The sequence below is a fragment of the Oryctolagus cuniculus genome, chromosome 5, assembly GCF_051225735.1.
Source record: "Oryctolagus cuniculus isolate XC-2025 breed Fujian yellow rabbit chromosome 5, ASM5122573v1, whole genome shotgun sequence".
NCBI classification, from domain to species: Eukaryota; Metazoa; Chordata; class Mammalia; order Lagomorpha; family Leporidae; genus Oryctolagus; species Oryctolagus cuniculus.
The window spans coordinates 84,737,285-84,756,506 of record NC_142871.1 but is presented as its reverse complement, the minus strand read 5'-3'; the positions used below and the strand labels follow the sequence as shown (position 1 = coordinate 84,756,506).

Below are 19,222 nucleotides of genomic sequence, written 5' to 3'. Positions count from 1 at the left end.
AACAGGAAATGTAAAGCATAGGTTTAAGTAGTAATAATTAAAGAAATGATTGTGATACTTATATTTTTGGTCCTTTTGAATCAGTTTGTATTTAGCATAAGTGTCATGTCCTCATTAGACCTTGTCGCATATGCATGTTTACATCAGAAGGAAAGAGGAACAAACATTAAATACTTACTAGGTGCTAAGTTCTGCGCTGGATTCTTCTACTGCATCTTCTCATTTAATTTTTACATCTCCATTTAACTTGCAAAATACATGAGTTTTTAATCTCCATTTATAGGCAAGGAAACCAAGAATCAGACATGTATAATAAACTTGTTCAGTGTTACAAACATGGTTAAGTATCAGAGCCAGGCTATGAACCCAGATCTTTTGTCAATTTTCTGAGCTAAGCTTCATTATGAGAACTGTTGAAGAAATCTTCTGAATGTCACATACGCTGAGGAGAATCTCTCCCCAAAGAGTTGGTAGCTGTTAATGAAGAATTTGCCCCATCTTTGAGCAGAATCATTTATTTAACTTATAGATAATATTTTAAGAATGTTAATTTTCCAGTTATATTACATCTCCTTTCTCTCATTCTGTTCTAGGATGTTGGCAAAGGATGAACTGATGACCATACTTCAGAAATGTTCCAGTGTTTTTAAGTCCTCTTCTGAAAAGCAGCTTGGCAGCACAGCAAAGAAAATAGAGGAGTTCCTGGCCCAGTTTCAGAGCCTTGATGGTGAGAATATAATAACCTGCCACCTCTGCTGGCTTTGACAGTCATTGAACTAAAATGACATGGAAAACCCCATGTTCTGATGTGCTGTGAGATGAAGAGATAAAGTAGTTCCTGATCAGTCATCTTAACAATCACAAAGAGGCCAAATGTTCCTCTTGTAGATTTGGGTTAAACAATGCAGGGCATCAGATGAGCAGAAAAAAAAAAATGTCCCCGTATTGTGGGCAGTTGGAGGACTTACCTAAGAAAAAGCTACAACAACAAAAAAAAGAAGATTAAAGACAGTAGCTGGGCATTCTAATTACATACTCCTTTGGATGTTTTTTTTCTGAAGCATTTCATCAGGTTCTTTAGAGATTTCAGAAACACTGCATAAATCATTTGTAAGCCTGAAAAATTAATAGCTATGAACTGCTTTCACAGCAATGAGGTTCATTGGTATGCTGATTACCAAAATATGCATGAAGCATGCTTTAATCTGATTTACAAAAGCTTGACTCTAAAGTCCTAAGTGAGCTAAGGCAGACTAGCATTCTTCAGTGTTGGGGAGTTCCTTTCCTTTATTTTGCATGACCTCCACATACATTTGCTGAATGCTGGAGGTGCCTGACTACATATAGGATACCATGTTCTGTTCCCTAATGCTCCACAAGTTCTTTGTCCTTAAAGCGTACCATGTTCTGATAGTGATCATTAACTTTTCATGGGCTCTTCTCTTGTTCTGTTTCTTTTCATAGCACAGAAAAAATTCATTGTTTTCCTCTATTTAGGGAAATTTTTTAAAAGCACTTATTTATTGGAAAGTCACAGCTACAGAGACAGAAGAGAAACAGAGAGAGGGAGAAAATTCCCATTTGCTGGTTCACTCCTCCAGATGGCCACAGTGACCTGAGCTGTGCCAGGCTACAGCCTGGATCCTAGAACTTCTGGGTTTCCCACATGGGTGGCAGGGGCCCAAGTACCAGGGCCATCTTCTGCTGCTTCCCCAGGCCATCAGCAGGAAGCTGGATTGGAAGTGGAACAGCTGGGACTCAAACTCGTGCTCATATGGAGCGCCTGCATTGCAGGCAGCAGCTGTACCCACCATCCCACTGTGCTAACCCCGATTTAGGAAAAATTTTAATGGAGGTTGCAAAAAGCAACAGCTTGGTATATAAGCACATAGAATTGGATATGGCATGGTGAAAATAACTTATTTGTAATGGCCATTTGAGTCCTTTCTGTATATTTCAAGTATTCCTTTGTCTTCAAATTCCTTTGGATTTAGGAAACTGCCCCCTAACCTTTTTAAATGGATTTATCTATCTATTTTGAAAATCAGAGTTAGAGAGACAGATCTTCCATCTACTGGTTCATTCCCCAGATGGCCACAATGGCCATCGCTAACCCAGGCTGAAACAAGGAGCCAGGAACTTCATCTGGGTCTCCCATGTGGGTGACAGGGGCCCAAACACTGGGGCCATCCTCCACTGCTTTTTCCAGGTCTGTAGCAATGAGCTAGATTGGAAGTGGAGCAGTTCAGACATGAACCAGTGCAGGTAAGGGATGTCAGCACTGCAGGCGGCAGCTTTACCCACTGTATCACAGTGCTGGCCCCAGGAAGCTGCTTTTGTAGACTCTCCATAGCTCTCCATCGTTGATGCGATCTCACACATGGAAGATGAGAGAGAACATCTGCCTGGCTGGCAAATGATTGGCATGAGCAGTCAGAATGAAGACGTTCTCACAGGCACCTCGCGGGTCCCTTTCAGGTTATTTGTGGTCATTGCTTTTTTGCCACTACAGTAAAACCTGGACCACTTTTCAGAACATAAAAACTGTAAAGGTCCAGAGGTTGGTGTCAGTGAGTCCAGCTATAACCAGAAAGTAAAGTCCAAGGAGAGAAAGTAACTTGATTGAGATCACACAGCAGCTACTGACAGATTCTAGACTAGAGCCCACCTATGTTCACCAACTCACTGTTTTTTTTCCTTGCTGATGCATAATTTAAAATGCCCCCTAATTGTGATTACTGAACATAAACAGTACAAGAGACTTAGAAAAGATAAATTAGGTAAATTTCAATCTTTTACAAAATTGGGTTCATGTGGATTTATAAGTCAGAATTACAGAAAGGAAGAGAGAGATCTTTCATTCGCTGGTTCACTCCCCAAATGGCCTCAATGTCCAGAGCTCAGCCAGGCCAAAGCCAGGAACAGGAGTTTCTTTCAGATCTTCCTTATGGTTGCAAGGGCTCGAGCTATGCTCTGCTGCTTTCCCAGGCACAATAGCAGGGAGCTGGATCAGAAGTACAGCAGCTGGTACTTGAACCGGTGCCCATATGGGATACCTGAGCTGCAGACAGTGGCTTAAGCTACTGTGCCATAGCACCAGCCCCACAATTTGGGTTTAAAATGACAATGGGGGAAGATTAAGTAAGGCAGAGTGAGTATCAGATTTATTTTTAAGGCTCTGCTTTATGTTAATGAAATGGGACAAAGAATTAAGTAGATTTTTTAATCTCACTTTCTTTGAACAAGAAATTATCCTTAGCCAAAAAGAATTTTCTTCTTTGAGAACAATGCGTATTCTCCAGCTGCATCTAACACAGGAGGTCTTAGATTTAGGCCAAACCATGTGATCGTCAGGTTCCCAAAAGCAACCCTGAATTTGGAGGATGTCAGAGCTTTATGCTGTCTAGAAGCAGCACAGCTACATTTTCCTAGTTACGGTTTTCTGTCCCCCTAGCTAAAGGAACCATGATCCACTTTATATTTTCATAGATTAGTGCAAAACTTTTGCACATTATACTCATTATGCTCAAAAGTGTTGCTTCAGACCAAGGCTGCCAGGGTGTAGTGTGTCATTTACAGTCTTGGCATTATCAAAGGAAAGCAATTTAAGTGTGTATGATTTTTTTTAAAAAAAGCTGTTTATAACAGCACAAATATTTGAGGCTTTTTGCTGTTGCTTTGAGGGTTTTTTATTTGGTTATATTTTGTTTTGTTTTCATTTTGGTAACAGTTCTAAAATTCAGTAGCTGGTTTTGTGAAGCCCTCACTACAGCATAAATTATTTACTATTTATTGACCTTCAGCTTCTGGAAGAAATCATTTAACTGAAGGATAGTTGATCCCTTGCCACATTAATAAAAAAAGTGAAACTTTTACTTCCTTTGAATTAGTACAAATGTCTGGTCTCATGACTTAGATTTACTCTAATGGCTATATATTGGTTTTGTATTAAAAGCAGATGCCAAAGAGGAAGAAGATAGTTCTGGGTCACAGCCAAAGGGACTTCAGAAGACAGACCTCTATCATCTTCAGAAGGTCAGGTCACTTTCTTTTCCTTCCAGCTATATCCTGTAAGGCTCTCTTTTTTTAGTTTGTGCCCCGCATTAGCCCTGCCTAAATGTTTTTGTTTTCATTTTTAAACCACAACCAGAAAAAAAGCTGACTGTGTAACTCACTTGTAAACTGAATATCCTGTTGATCCCATTGCCATCCTAACTGTTCATGTACACATTCGAGTTTACCAAGCAACATAGGCACAAGCTGTTCCTGCAGGCTCAGAGAAGCAAAATTAACTATAAGGGAAAATGGAAACACTGTGGCAAGAAAAAATCTGATTATCTGAAGTGTTTTCCTGTTTGATCAAATTGAGATTCAGAAGAGCCTAACTCATTAGTTTGAAATACTTTTCCTGCTTAAGTGCATATTCACAGTATGCAGTAGAATTGAGCCACAGTATGTTCATAATGGACTGTTTTTCAAATAATTCTAATTTTGGAATCTTGATTGTCAAAGAACCTTCTTGTCGCTCCCCCTCTTCGTGGAGGAACGACACAGGACCCTGCGCTGTTCTTTCGTCTGCTCGGCCCTCCCCGGGTTTGCTGCTGGTTCTTCCCGGGTTGGCTACTATCCCTTCCACCTCCGTGGAAGGGCAGTCCCCCCTGGCCACATTCCCCACTTCCGCAGGGGAGCGGCACACCGCCGGCCGGCTTTCTCGGGGGCTGCACGGGTTCCCTTAGATGTTCCCCATAGATGTTCCTGGTGCATGCCGTCTCTCTCCTCCTTTATAGTCCTCCTCCGCCAATCCCAACTCGGCTGAGTACGCTGCTCTCCAATCAGGAGCAAGTCCTACAGTTAATTGGTTGAACTGGAGGCAGCTGTGCGGAAGCTGTTTACTTCTCTCCCAGCGCCATATTGTGGGAGAGCAGATGCATAGAATAAGTCCTAATTCGAGCAACTTAGTCTAGTCCGGATTGCTCCCCACAGATCCCCCTTTCTTTTTATTTTTTGGCGTTGATACGCGCCTGTCTTCGGTGTCCCGCAGCACACACTCTGCTGTACTTGCTAGAGTTGCCACAGGCTCTTACAAGTCCTATCAATCAGGAAAACCGAATCCGGGTCCTCTCTTCGCCATTGTGAGGAGGTTTTTAGGCGCTGATGCGTGCCTGTGTTCGGTGCCCTGCAGCGCATGCTCTGCTCTGCTAGAACTGCCTGCAGGTGTTTACAAAACCTATCAGGCAAACCGAATCCAAGCCTTCTCATTGCCGTATTGTGGGGGAGACTTATTAGTGTTGGTTTGTGCCTATCTTCGGTGACCTGCAGCTCATACTCTGGTCGAGCTTTGCTGGCGCTTACCGCCTTAAATCAGGCAGACCGAATCCAAGCCTCCTAATTGGCATGTTGAGGGGAGGCCTTATTTTTCTCTATTTCTCTATCTCCGGGCATTTCTATTTCTCCCATTTTACTTCTATCTTCCAGCATTCCTATTTCTCTCACTTTACTTCTAAAACTTCTGTTTCTCTTATCCCCGCAGCTTCCCGGCACCTCGCCCCGCCGGCGGGTTCCCGGCTCTGCGCCGCTTCAGCCCGCGCGCCTCTCTCATCTGCGCAGCTTCCCGGCTTTGCGCGGCTTCCCGGCTTCGCGCGCTCCGCGGTCTCCACGCTTAACCCTTTCGCGTCTGAACCACGGCCTACGCCAGCGTTCCCTATCTATTCACGCCCCGTGCTCTCTCTGCACGCGGCGGCTTCCGCGAGTAACACAGCGTAGCTTGCGTCTCCGCCACTAGGATTCAATCCAAGTTCCCCGGGCTAGCCTGGCGAATTCAACCCAGCGTACGTCTCCGCCCCACGATTTGGCTTCCCGTCCTTTGCTCCCCGGGCTAATCAGACGGATCCCAACCTGGCTCACGTTTCAGCTTCTGGTTTCAACTTTTCGCCCCCTATTCCCGGGCTAACTTGAGAACCCCAAAGTGGCTTTCGTTTCCGCCTTGGCCTGCCCCCCGCGGCTTCAATTTCCCTAACATTTTTCTCTACCCGGTATGTTTCCCCAAGCTTTCCTCCAACGATATTCCTCCCTCATTTCTCCTGGCCTCTCCCCACAGTCCGCATCCGAGTCTGTTTGTTCTAGCTTTCACTTTCGCTTTCGACCTTAGAGATTTCTCCCAGCTTCCCCCCGTAGTCCGTATCCGAGTCTATGCCTAGGCTTTCAATAGCTTCTTCCGGCACCTTTTTCGTCCGGCTTTTCCCTAGGCTGTTTGCTAGTTTCTCTCTCCGATATTTTCCCTAGTTCTTCCCGTTTCTTCCCTCCTAAGTTTTCTATCCGTCCTAGGTTTCCTATCCGAGTCACGGCACCATTATGTCGCTCCCCCTCTTCGTGGAGGAACGACACAGGACCCTGCGCTGTTCTTTCGTCTGCTCGGCCCTCCCCGGGTTTGCTGCTGGTTCTTCCCGGGTTGGCTACTATCCCTTCCACCTCCGTGGAAGGGCAGTTCCCCCTGGCCACATTCCCCACTTCCGCAGGGGAGCGGCACACCGCCGGCCGGCTTTCTCGGGGGCTGCACGGGTTCCCTTAGATGTTCCCCATAGATGTTCCTGGTGCATGCCGTCTCTCTCCTCCTTTATAGTCCTCCTCCGCCAATCCCAACTCGGCTGAGTACGCTGCTCTCCAATCAGGAGCAAGTCCTACAGTTAATTGGTTGAACTGGAGGCAGCTGTGCGGAAGCTGTTTACTTCTCTCCCAGCGCCATATTGTGGGAGAGCAGATGCATAGAATAAGTCCTAATTCGAGCAACTTAGTCTAGTCCGGATTGCTCCCCACACTTCTTTGTATCCTGATAGCAAATTATGATAGATGTAGAATAAACTTTCCATCTAAGTGAAACAAAACACATGGAATCTGTTCTGTTAGTTACCACAGAAGGCAAGTTCTTCTGATTGTAGGTCCTTTTTTTCATATGCGCCAAGAGTGTGAATAGGGAGCACTCTGCCATGTAACTTAATAATGTAATAACTGCTTTTTTTCTTTCCTTGGAAATCCATTAGTGTGTACTTTAAAAAATTCTAAAAGAAGAGATTTTTACCAGAGCTTAACAATAAAAAATAAACAAAACCCATTCTGATCTGGTTCTTTCTCTGTACATGTCATCTTATGGAAAGGTATCAGTTGCCTCTGCCTGAGCAGTAGAGCTCCTGCTGATAGTTTGTTGGCTCCAAATCACCAGAAAAGATGTTCTTTTATCCTTAGTCCTTGCTGGAAATGAAGGAGTTAAGAAGAACAAGTAAGAAGCAAACCAAGTTTGAAGTACTCAGAGAAAAAGTTGTGAACTTTATTGACTCTCTGGTGAGGTAAGAGCTAAACATTCTGCTGTTTTTCCAAACAACACTGGAATAAGAATGTAATCCAGAACATTTTCTCCTAGCTTTTCAGAGAGCTCCATTTACTTAATAATTTTTTATTTTTTTTCTGTCCTTACCAAGAAGTCTAATCAGTTGCTCTAGTTCATTCTTTCACTGTCTGTTCAAGAAGGCAGGTTTAAATGGGATCTGGTTCATTAGACCAAGTGGAGAGAAACTGGAAGATAGAAAGCATTTTTCCCCTTTCTAATAACAAAGTGTTCACATTACACTTTATCTTTGCAAGAAGTAGATGCTGGATCTAGGTCAATCCCAGGAAACAGGCAGATTAACCTTAACCATGCTGCCCTATTTTGCCCTGAATAAAGAATTTACGAAAAATACTAGTGTAACTCATTATCAACAATAAATCCATATGGAGATGTGCTCAGTAAATACAGAAGTCTACCAGTGCAGCCTCGGTTTTAAGGTGATTCCTGCTTGGGAAACCCAGATCATTCTGATTCATAGATTTCCCAAAAGCCGCTTTGGTAGCTATGGAAGTCACCTGTTTGTTACCTTTGACAAAGTTGGAATATGCTTCGTTAAAAAGCTTAAGAAATATGCAAAAGAAAATGATTAATAAAATATAGAAATAGAACTTCTTTTCTGATTTTTAATAGCAGTTCAAATCCAACAATTGAATAGAATAGAATACTGAAAAACAGCTGCTCAGTTATTGAAGACAGAGTGGTTGCCTGATAAATGATATGTCCTTCCTGAAAGTGAGAAGTTCCATTTTCTAGGACAACGTGGGGGTGCGGTCATTGTTCCTGGTCCTTAGGGAGAAGTCTAAAGTGATCAAGTGAATGACACAAAAAGGTTCAGTATAGAAATATATCTCTTCAGCAAAGTGATGCAATTCATCAAAAAATACACTTTACAACTGAAGAGTTAATCTTGCCCTACCAGGTTTCATTTGTTCCTGTGCTTGCTTTCCAGCCCCGAGCTCCTCACTCTTCCCTTTTACTATGTCATGACCATTGTAGTCACTAACTTCTGCAGTGTGATTTGGCATCAATGATAGGCCAAATGTCAGCTTCCCATATCGTGGGCTCTGAAACTACCAGTCATTCTTTCATGATCTTTGACCCAATATGCCTGACTTTCTACCCTTGTCAGCTGTTACTGAAATAATGCTGAGCAGGTATTAAGAAAATGTACTCTGTTAGGAAATCACAGAATCTTCCATACTAGGATTTACTGTCTTTACCAAGATTGTCTATGGAGGGAAGAGATTAGGTTGTAGTATAAAGCCTCTGTGACCCGTACAGGGTCACCCAGTCCCAGTTCCTGATGTCTGTCCAAAGCCCTCTCTGTTTTCCCACACTGCCCCCAAGGGCCGTCTCAACAGTTTCTGAAGGACCTTTGAAGAAGAAATTGCAAATACAGATAAGCAATAGAGTTCAAGAGGCAGAGTTCACAGTACACCAGGAGCAACTCGTGGCAAAAATACCCAAGGGTGAGAGAATGAATTGCCAAATCCTGAGAGCCTAGAATAAGTTACCACAAGTTAACCGAGTTTCAACTTTGTAGCCCTTGTTTATTAATCCTAACAGTTGCATCAGAAACATCTCTTTGGAGAAACACCTCTCATTTGTTTGTAAATCCCATCTGAATCTGAAATGAGCATAATGCTGTTCTCTAGTGCCAGACTCATTTACAACTCATCTACAACAAATAAGTTGTAGCACTGTATTTTTACACCAGCCTCCAAGTCTGCAGTTGGATAGTAATTCTGATATTATATGATTCTGTTTTGTTCTTGTCATCATTCAACTTATGTAGCCCAGTAGAAACAAAATAAAGGCAGGTAATTTTATTTTACCTCTGAAGACATTTATAAAGGCTTTTCGCCTTGAGAACTCCCTGAAACTAAAGACGATAAATACAGAAGTACAAATGTGAGGCAATAGCTGGAGTCTCTGAACTAGATTTCCAATCATTATTAGCTAGCAGAAGTTTCAACAAGGTTTTCTAATGGCAGCCATGTGTAATGATTGAGAAGTGACTGCATGATGATCTTTATAGTAAGAAATTACAAATTGGTAGCCAGCCAGCCACAAAGGCAAGGAACATCACAAAAAACAATTCCCTGAGAAGTTCTTCAGGTTTAGAATGCTGTTCCTTAGTGAGGGTCAAGTCTGTTAGGACTTGCTAGGCCATAGGGACACAAATGGTTAACTTTACACCTGGTAAAATTAGGTGCAAGCTAAATGACCCTCAGGATAACACCGTGGTATTTTCATTATCTAAGATTCTGCTAGCCTGACTCTGACTTTTACAGTTCCTTGCCAGGGACATCTTGGGCTGATAAGACCAGTATAATTGTTGATTCTAATAAACACCTGCCAAGGGGGCTTTTTGCTCATCCAGGCCCACTTTATCATAGTAGAGTGGTCTCTGTAGGAATACATGGCCTTTTTCCAGGAACACAGCATAAAATGACAGGTGCCCAAAACCTGGGGGTTGAAGCCTTACATCAGACTTTCCCACCTGCTGTCCAGGTAGGCTAAAATCCTATTTTACTGTGCTATCCTTTCTACAATTAAAGTTTTTTTCTATCTTGAGCTTGTCTCCGCACCTCTATCTTAAACCTAACATAGTCAAAATTATACATTCTGTGAATAGGTTTTGTTCTAATTGACTCTGGAGTAGAAACAGCATCTAGAAGTGCGATGAGTACAGTAGCTCGAGAAGGGGGAGGAAGGAGATGGTGAGGAGTGATGTGTATGGTGACTCTTGTATCACTCCTTTTTCTCCAAAACCAGTGACCACACCAGATAGAGCAGATGTAGAGGGAATTTCTGGAAGTGGATTCCTCTTCAAGGGGAGAGAATGACAAGGCATGTGAAAGAGGATATGCCTCTGGTGGCTACACTGACATAGCTGCTTTCTTCTGCTTGAGCTGGTAGGAAAATTAACTGACACAGTCTGTCACATGGCCAAAACACTTTAAGCTCAGGACTGGACTAAACCCCAAGAATCTTCCTTATGAAGGCCTATGAGTTAACTAGTCCAGTTAGTGACTTGCTACTCTGTATTTGGGTTGTGTGTGCCAATGCTTCTCCCTTACAATTTGCTACTATTCACGTCACCCAAGAGTGACATCACTGTCATGGCACAAATTAGCTGATGGGCTCAATGCCATGTTCAAAGTGAACTTTTTAATGCCTTATTTTTAAAGTTCAGATTTCAGATCAACATATGAAAGAGTTATCTGTACCTCCATGTTTACTGCAGCGTAATTCACAATAGGTGAGATACAGAATCAACCCAGATGTTCATCAATCAATGATTGGATAAAGAAAATGTGGTATATTACACTATGGAATACTACTCAGCCATAAAAAAGAAAGTCTTTCACAACAAAATGGATGCAACTGGAAATCATACTCAGTGAAATAAGCCAGTCCCAAAAAGACAAATAACCTGATCTGTGGTAACTGAGTACAAAAGAATGTAATGTATATAAGTGAAATTGACATTTTGAATATTGATGATTACAGCCCTTGTCTCTACTGTTGAACAGTGGCTTTTTTCTTCTGTTTGTTGAATTCTTTACTTAGTGGAGGGTTAAGCTTATGATTATAAAATAACTGGAAGTATGTCATTGTAAAAATTAAAAGAATAAAAAAGGAATGAGGAGGGTGGCAGTGTGAACAGGAGAGAGGATTGGGTGAGAAGTATCACTATGCTTCTAGATCTGTATATATGAAGTACATGAAATTTATTCACCTTAAATAAATTTTAAAAATTGAAAAAAAATTCAGATTTCAGGGTAGGCATTTGGCATGTGGTTAAGATGCCAATTGGGATACCCATATCCCATATCACAGTGCCTGGCGTGCCTCCTGATCCATCTTCCTATTAACGTGCACCCTTGGGAGACAGCAGATGGCAACTGAGGTACTTAGGACCCTGCCACCCACATGGGACCTCCAGATTGGGCTTCTAGGTTTGGCCTGACTGAGCCCACCCCAGCTGTTGCAGGCATTTGGGGAGTGACCCAGCAGATGAAAGATCTATTTGTCTCTTTGCCATTCAGGTAAATAAAAAATTATAAAGTTCAGATTTCATTAAAATTGGTTTGTCATCTAGCCCATAGATGGAAAAAAGAGTAATCTCATGTTATATGGAAGTTTTTAAATGGTATTTATTCATGTGAAAGGCAGAGAAAGAAGGAATGAGAGAGACAGAGACAAGATAAAGATCTCCCACCTGCTAGTTCACTGCCCAAATCCCCACATCCAGGGCTGAGCCACACCAGACAGGATCCAGAAACTCAATCCAGGTCTCCCACATTGGTGGCAGGGACTCAACTACTTGGGATATCACCTGCTGTCTCCCAGAGTGCACAGTAACAAGAAGGTAGAAAGAAAGAGCAGAGCTGGGACTCAAACCCAGGTACCCCAATAGGCTAGCTGCCTACCTCCAGTTTCCTTAACTCTTAATCCAGGCCTGAGGCCTGTGTTTAAACACTGCCAAGATTTAGATGTTTGCTACGATAGAGATTGTAGATATTTCCGTTTTCTAAAAAAATTAACTTCATGAAATTAATACTTGAAGTAATATACACATTTATTAAAGGTTTAACTTTGAAGTAGTTTCTTGTACTGGAAAGTTTGGAGGAAGTTTTTAAAAATAAGGGTTTTTTTTTTTTTTTTATAGGATTTATTTATTTGAAAGTTACAGGGGCCGGTGCTATGGTGCAGCGGGTTAACGCCCTGACCTGAAGCGCCAGCATCCATACGGGCGCAGGTTTGAGACCCAGCTGCTCCATTTCCAATCCAGCTTTCTGCTGTGGCCTGGGAAAGCAGTAGATGATGGCCCAAATCCTTGGGCCCCTGCACCCGTGTGGGAGACCTGGAAGAAGCTCCTGGCTCCTGGCTTTGGATTGGCACAGCTCCGGCCATTGTAGCCAATTGGGGAGTGAACCTGCAGGTGGAAGACCTCTCTCTCTCTTTCTCTGCCTCTCTCTGCCTTTCCTTCTCTCTCTGTGTAACTTTGACTTTCAGGTAAATAAATAAATCTTAAAAAAAAAAAAGTGACAGAGACAGAGGTCTTCCATGTGCTGGTTCACACCCCAAAAGGACATAGCCAGGGCTGAGCCATTCCGAAGCCAGGAGCTAGGAACTTCGTTAGAGTCTCCTTTGTAGGTGCAGGGGCTCAAACACTTGGGCCATCGTCTTCTGCTTTCCCAGGCACATTAACAGGGAGCTGGATCAGAAGTGGAGCAGCCAGGATTCAAACCAGCATCCATGTGGGATACCAGCATACCAGAGCCTCAAGAAGTATAATTCTGAGTGAAACTGCATTGGGCCTGATTTGGGTTTTGTTTTATTTGGTTTGGGTCATAGATTTTGCATTATAAATAACTGTTTAGTCCTCCACAAAACATTGACAAAACTGAAAATAAACCCTTGCTTTCTAGAGTCTAATACCAGATTTTGGCCTTTTCAGAGATTATCTTTCACCTCCCGAGACACAGCCTCTGCATGAGGTGGTGTATTTCAGTGCTGCTCACACCCTTCGGGAACACTTAAATGCTGCTCCACGAATCGCCCTTCATACTGCACTTAACAATCCTTACTATTATCTAAAGGTAAGAAGCAGACTCAGTTCTCTGACAGTTTAGCTGAGGTCTTGGGCTTCACTGTTAATGAGAAGAGTTGGCAGCTCGAGATTGTACCTCATGTATTTTTAAAAACTCTTTAGACCTCCAGATTTTCTAACCCAGTGAAAACAGTAATAGAATCAGTATTCAATTGATGGTGCCAATTTTTGACCTTCATCTAAAACCAGACAATATAGGTATTGAGGTCAAGAATGTAATGCTACTACTCCCCTGAAAATAAAGAAAATGTTTCCTACAGGTGTAAAAAAAAAAAAAAAAGCAGGTCAGGCAATACAGCCTGATAAAATTACTTAAAAACCCAAATGGCTGCTTCTGATAGAAACAGACACACATACTTTAAACTGTATCAGAATTTAAAACAAAGAAAGTTCTGTTCTTAGAGAGTATCCTTAGGGAACTAAGGATACTGTTTGCCTAAAGGGTGGCAAACACAAAACTCTGAAACCCTTTAAAGAGAGCACAAGACAGTTTATAGAGTTTTAAAAACTAGCTTTCATATAGCTGATAAAATGATCACATTAAACATTCAGTGTGTGTATGTAATATAATTTGGGAAGAGTTGTCAATTTAGTTAAGGAACTTAGAAATGTTGCCACAAGATCCTGACTTCATGAAAACTACAGCAGGCAGCACTTGGTACCCGTTTCCTGCTGCAAAATGGCACACAGACATGCTAAGTATTGCCAAGAAATACTCAACAGGAAGATATAAGCCAGCTGTTATCAAAGATGGTGGTGGGGGTTTGAATTTCTTATTTACAGAACCGAGAAGTAAAAAACAATTATTCTTAATATACAAGCCACAAGCTAAAACTCTTTAATCCTGGCCTGGGTACATATGTAAAGTTTTGTGGTTTTTCTTGACAATGGAACTCAAATAGTTGAAAAACCGCTGATGGTTTCTAAAGGCCTTAAGATCTGTAGTGTTGACAACTGTAATTGATATCCCTAGTAGTGGTAGGTTAGCATTTACTAATACAGTAGCAATTATTAGAATTAAGCTAATTATAAATATTAGAAGTACCATTTTATCAAATATTCCCAAAGAACTCCATAAACTTTTCATGGCAATCAGAAATGTATTATGATCTCAGAAATTGATAACATTAATATGAGAAATATGCTTGGTTTCTGATCCTAGGAATATTCTTTTGGTGACTAGGAGCCAAAGGGATTATGACCAAGACCTAAATGTAACAAGGTCTAACTAACGATAGAAGAGTAGATGAAAAGAAAACCAAGAGATATTTACTGGCATACTAAATTTAGGTTAGGGGTTTCCTTAATGTCTTGATTTTGTTCCTAATCATTTGTAAAAGGTAATCATCTTAGTTCACCGTTATTTTTCAGAATGAAGCACTGAAAAGTGAAGAAGGCTGCATTCCAAATATTGCCCCAGACATCTGCATAGCTTATAAACTGCACCTGGAATGTAGCAGGCTAATCAACCTTGTGGACTGGTCAGAGGTAGGTTAGAGGGAAAGGAGCAAACTGGTCTGGCTTGCCTTGAGAGCTTACTGGAGTATTTTATTACCTTGGAACTCTTATTTTTTAATTCCTTCTTTTGTTTGGAAAGCATAAATTGCCTCATACTTGGAAACTTCCTTAGGAAACCACAACAATCCCTGCGTCCAATCTCTTCTCAGATCCTGCATTCCTCAGCTCAGCCAATTCTATGTTGATGCCAAATCAAAATAAGTATGTAACCTAACCCAATATTTAGCATTAAGCAAAAGCTAAACGATTTAGGTCAGTTATGTTATTCAACCAGATAAAGAAGTGTATTATTAACTAGAATTTCCCTTCTTGCATAAAATTTTAAAAAGATACTGGAAGGACTACCAACAGATTCTGCAATCCGGAAGTACAGGGAACACTTGGCAAAGTACTGGACAACTGTTATTCTTTAAAATAAATAACTATTCTTCCTTTCCCCAGAATAGTATTACAATAGTATTAACTCTGTTGAAGGCCCTAAGTTGAAAGATGTCACTATTTAAAAATACCCATAATTGGCTGCTTCCAAGGAAAACAGGCATTTTCCTAGGGCACGGGAGGTTGATAACACAGGAAATGGGACTTGCTTTACCTTTTGACTGGTATTGTTTTCTAAGTATTCTTAGTTATCTGAAACAAGATTATTAGTAACAATTACATTATTTTTTAATGTGTAGTTGAGTGATCATTAGGTGTTTTGAGAATTTGATATACCAGCTATCACAGCAGCAGTGTTGGTCCTGGCTTAATCACAGAACTATCAGAAGTGTAATAAAAGATGTTTGGGAACTGTGGCAATTTTTATTCTCTTCTGTCTGTTCAAAAGGCTTTTGCAACAGTTGTCACAGCTGCTGAAAAAGTGGATGCAGATTCTACACCCTCAGAAGAAATGAATGAAATTATCCAGTATCCTTTTATCAGTTCTACAATGGTCCCAGAACACACAGAAGTAAGTTTGTAGATCTCTAGACCTCCATTAGATTAAAAGACATACTCCAACCAACTTTATTATGGTATTAACCATACTATCCCCAAATAATTGTAATTTCTAAATATTCCAAATTTAAAATGAAATCAAGCCTAAAATATCTGATCTCAAATTTTTATTGATCGTATTCTAAAATTTGCCAAAAGTGAAATTTAGTCCTCTATTTTCTAATGTACTTTGAGAAGTGCAGCCAGGGGATGGGTGGGGGTGCAGTTTTTATTCTGTATGAAAATTTAGATTTAGTTAAGCATTACATACTTTTTTCATGTATATCTGAAAGTGGACTCTAATTACATGTCATGTTTTCCAGTGAAGAATATAGTTAAATTTAGGAATATATATTTGAACTATCTACTTCATTTTACCAAATTATATTGAGAGCTTAACCTCTTTTTGTCAAAAACACAACACAATTTCCTTAGCTTTAGTCTCCAGTGCTAGGTTTATTAGAGCTGTTTCTGAACTAGAACTTTTAGGATTTATAAAACCTACCAAACAGAAGACTGACCATGTGGCAAGGCTAACATGGGGAGGCTGCTAGAAAGCAAGTGACTGAAGCCAGAAGTGTCACACTGAACCTAACTGAAAAAGGGTCATATTTACATACCACTATTGGATACAGTTTTCCTAAGAAATGTATAGCATTTACCAATGTGATATTTAACCAGAAAATACACTGCTAACCCAAACACATATATATAAAAAATATCTTAATTTAGAATCCAACCTATAACATGCTTACATTGTTCCCATACATTACTGCTGTACTATGTCATTACTAAATTATAAGTAAATCATCCTTGAACAAAGTGTATAGATGTAATAAATTCCTTTATCCAGTATAAATTATTTGCAATTAGCTTAATAGTACTCATTCCTCACATTAGTATGTATAGAGTAACAAACCTTAGTTTATTTCTCCTGGCTACTAGCTAAGTCCTAAACTGCCTGTGTCTCCCCATTTCTTTTATTCTTAGAACTTACAAGGTCCTAAAGTTGTTTGGGTTTAGTAAAGGCAGTAAATGTTCTACTTCTGGATGACCGCAGACTTAAAAACTCAGACACAAAAAGCCCAGATGAAAAGGTATCGGGATCTTTTCCATGACCTCAACTGATCAAGACAAAATGAAACAGATACCTAAAAGTTCATTATGTCTTGTTTTACTCCCAAGAGAGTTCTTATCACCTTGCCAAAAATGACTGGGGAAAAAGACTCTATGACTAGGGTTAGCATGTTAGGATTAACTATGTCATTACAGGCTGCTTTTGGGTGCTTTGAGGATAATTTTAATACATAAACCTCATTAATTCTGGAGGTATTAATACGGGTTTACAATGAATAAATTAGGGCCTCTGGCAACATGATGGGCTGAGATGCCATTAATAAGCGTTGCACTATTGCCTCATTGGAAATGCATCCCCAAAATAGTCAGTTTTGCTCAAAGTACCGGAAATAAAGAATGAACTGCAAGCCGGAACAGAAAGTATCTAGCCCTGTGGAGCTTTAAGAAAGGTACTGCTAAAGTAGCTTTGGTTAAGTTAATTTTACACCTGTACACACAGGACTGTCAACTTGAAAGGTAAGAAATTCATGATATGCAAACACAGTGCATGGGTTTAAATCCCAGATCTACTCCTGATTCCAGCTTCCTGCTAATGCACTCTGGGAAGAAACACAAGATGGCTCAAGTAGTTCGGTCCCTGCTACCCACATGGGGGAACCGGATTTGAATTCCTGGCTCCCGGCTTCAGCCTGGCCCAGCTTCAGCTGTTGTGGTTTTTGAGGAGTGAACCAGCAGGAGAGTGAACACTCTCTGGCTTGCTTTAAGGGCCAAACGGCCTCTGTCATTCTTGGGGGTGGGGTTGGGGGGAGGGGGTTATCCCTGAATGAGGACATGAAGCAGAGCCTCTGCCAAGTGGACAGGATCAAAAGAATAAATTTAAAGTCAGTGAGATTCCATGATTCACCTTTATTATTATTAACCATTTTTTCCTCAAAATTCTAGTCATTCTCCTCCAAATGTGCCCTGAACCGTGAGTTTTTATTTGAACAACAGTTGATGAAACTGTAAGGAATGTGGGTTTTGCATCTATTGCCTTTGAGACAGTCAGCGATGGGAAAGGTTTCCCAATGTTTCATGTCATTTTAATGAGGATACCACCAATGTGTATAGGGTGGTTTCCTCCAGCTTTCCAGCAATACAGATGACCACCAGATAAAATTGTTTAGAAACCACTTCCTTAAACAAGTAGAAACAAGATGCTTATACTGTAAAGTCCAGTGGTACTGGCTCCAACATAAATCGGAGTCACATCTGTCTCGGGCACAGGTTGAGTACAGTAAGTGGGGTGGGCCTGCTTTACTTATTTTGCTAGGTACTTAAATTCATGTGAGTTTTAAATGTATGGCATACAATGAGACCACTTTGATGTTCCTAACTACCTAAAGTTTAGGTAAGAAACAGCAGCAAGACAGAAACTGCCCTGTTTTCATAGTGAATGCCCAAAAGAGCTATAAAAGTAAAAATATGCAGCCCATTTACATTAATTACTATTGCAGCACTCTGGTACCAGCCTGTGAATTGTTGGTTTCATTGTGTGTATTCCTTTATCCAAGAAAAGTTTAACCAAAATCATAAATGGGATATTCTGATTCACCTTAAGGAAATACTGGTCTGAGAACCCTGAAGTAATGTTATGAAAATTTACCCAAAAAATACTAATCATGTACACAGCACTATTTTAGGCACTGTACTTCAGTGACCAAAGAAAGATCTTTGCCTTCACTGCATTCTAGCAGAAGGAGAAGAACAAATAAGTTACAGAAAAAAAGAGAAAGCAGGGTATGAAGCTGCAATCTTAACAGTGGTCAGAGCAGACCTAACTTAGGACACTTGAACAAAATTCAAAAAGTAGTGAAAGAATTACCCATGAAGTTTTACAGCAGAAAAGCACTCCCACAGAATAGCAATAACAAAGGTCCTGCCTACACTGGAGGAGCAGCAAGGGAGGCCATTATGGGTAAGGTGGAGTGAGCAGGACACTGAACAGGAATTGGATGTGGTGAGGTGAAGTGCAAATATAAAAAGTAGACCACCATAAGCTCTTACTTCCATAAATAAAGTAAGTCTTGGTCCTTTAAGGGTCTCTCTGGCTGTTGTGAGAATACAGTGAAATGAGGGAGACTATTCAAATGAGGTGAAACAAAATCCAATTAGGAGACCACTAAAATAACCTAGACAAGCCATGATTCTGCCATGCTGGGACGGTGAGATTTTAGGTGGAAAACAAAACTGATGAAGGAGCTGAGGAATTCAAAATTATGTCTGACTGGAAACCTAGAATAGAGTTGCCATTAACTGATCAGGAATATCTGGCTAGAAAAGTTTAAAGTTTTAAGACACAAAAGCAAGGAATTTTGGGCATAAGTATTGAGATATCTATTAGATGTCCAAGTGGAGATGTTGAACAAGGTGGTGAATATGGTTATATTCATATATATATATCATATATATTATGATTTAGGTAAGGTCACCAAAATGAGTATGAAAAGAGCAAGAAATTACCAACAGTGCTGAGACTAGCAGACCAGCAAAAGCAAGATGACTGACCTGCTTACTACTTTATGGCCACCCTGTGCTGTGAGCATTAAACACTAGTAGACATATGCTGGGGGTTTGGTAAAAGTCCTACACCATGTTCAGGGCTTTTT

At 40.8% G+C, this 19,222-nt stretch overlaps 1 protein-coding gene across 15 annotated transcripts in view; it reads left to right on the top strand.

The window, feature by feature from the left end:
- Positions 1-19,222, top strand: part of ORC3 (origin recognition complex subunit 3) — a 95,249-nt gene that overhangs the window by 55,714 nt on the left and 20,313 nt on the right. For 2 of the 15 annotated variants that reach the window (XM_051854483.3, XM_070073795.2), the window contains 7 exons: positions 594-727; positions 3,959-4,035; positions 7,240-7,340; positions 12,852-12,993; positions 14,376-14,492; positions 15,349-15,471; positions 17,157-17,460. In XM_051854483.3, coding sequence (XP_051710443.2) covers positions 594-727; positions 3,959-4,035; positions 7,240-7,340; positions 12,852-12,993; positions 14,376-14,492; positions 15,349-15,471; positions 17,157-17,294 — 832 coding nt within the window. In that variant the 3' untranslated portion in view covers positions 17,295-17,460. Of the gene's footprint in view, positions 1-593; positions 728-3,955; positions 4,036-7,239; positions 7,341-12,851; positions 12,994-14,375; positions 14,493-15,348; positions 15,472-15,938; positions 16,357-17,156; positions 17,461-19,222 lie in introns of those variants that run through there. The other 13 variants (XM_051854482.3, XM_089332921.1, XM_008263194.5 and 10 more) reach the window with 9 other exon arrangements.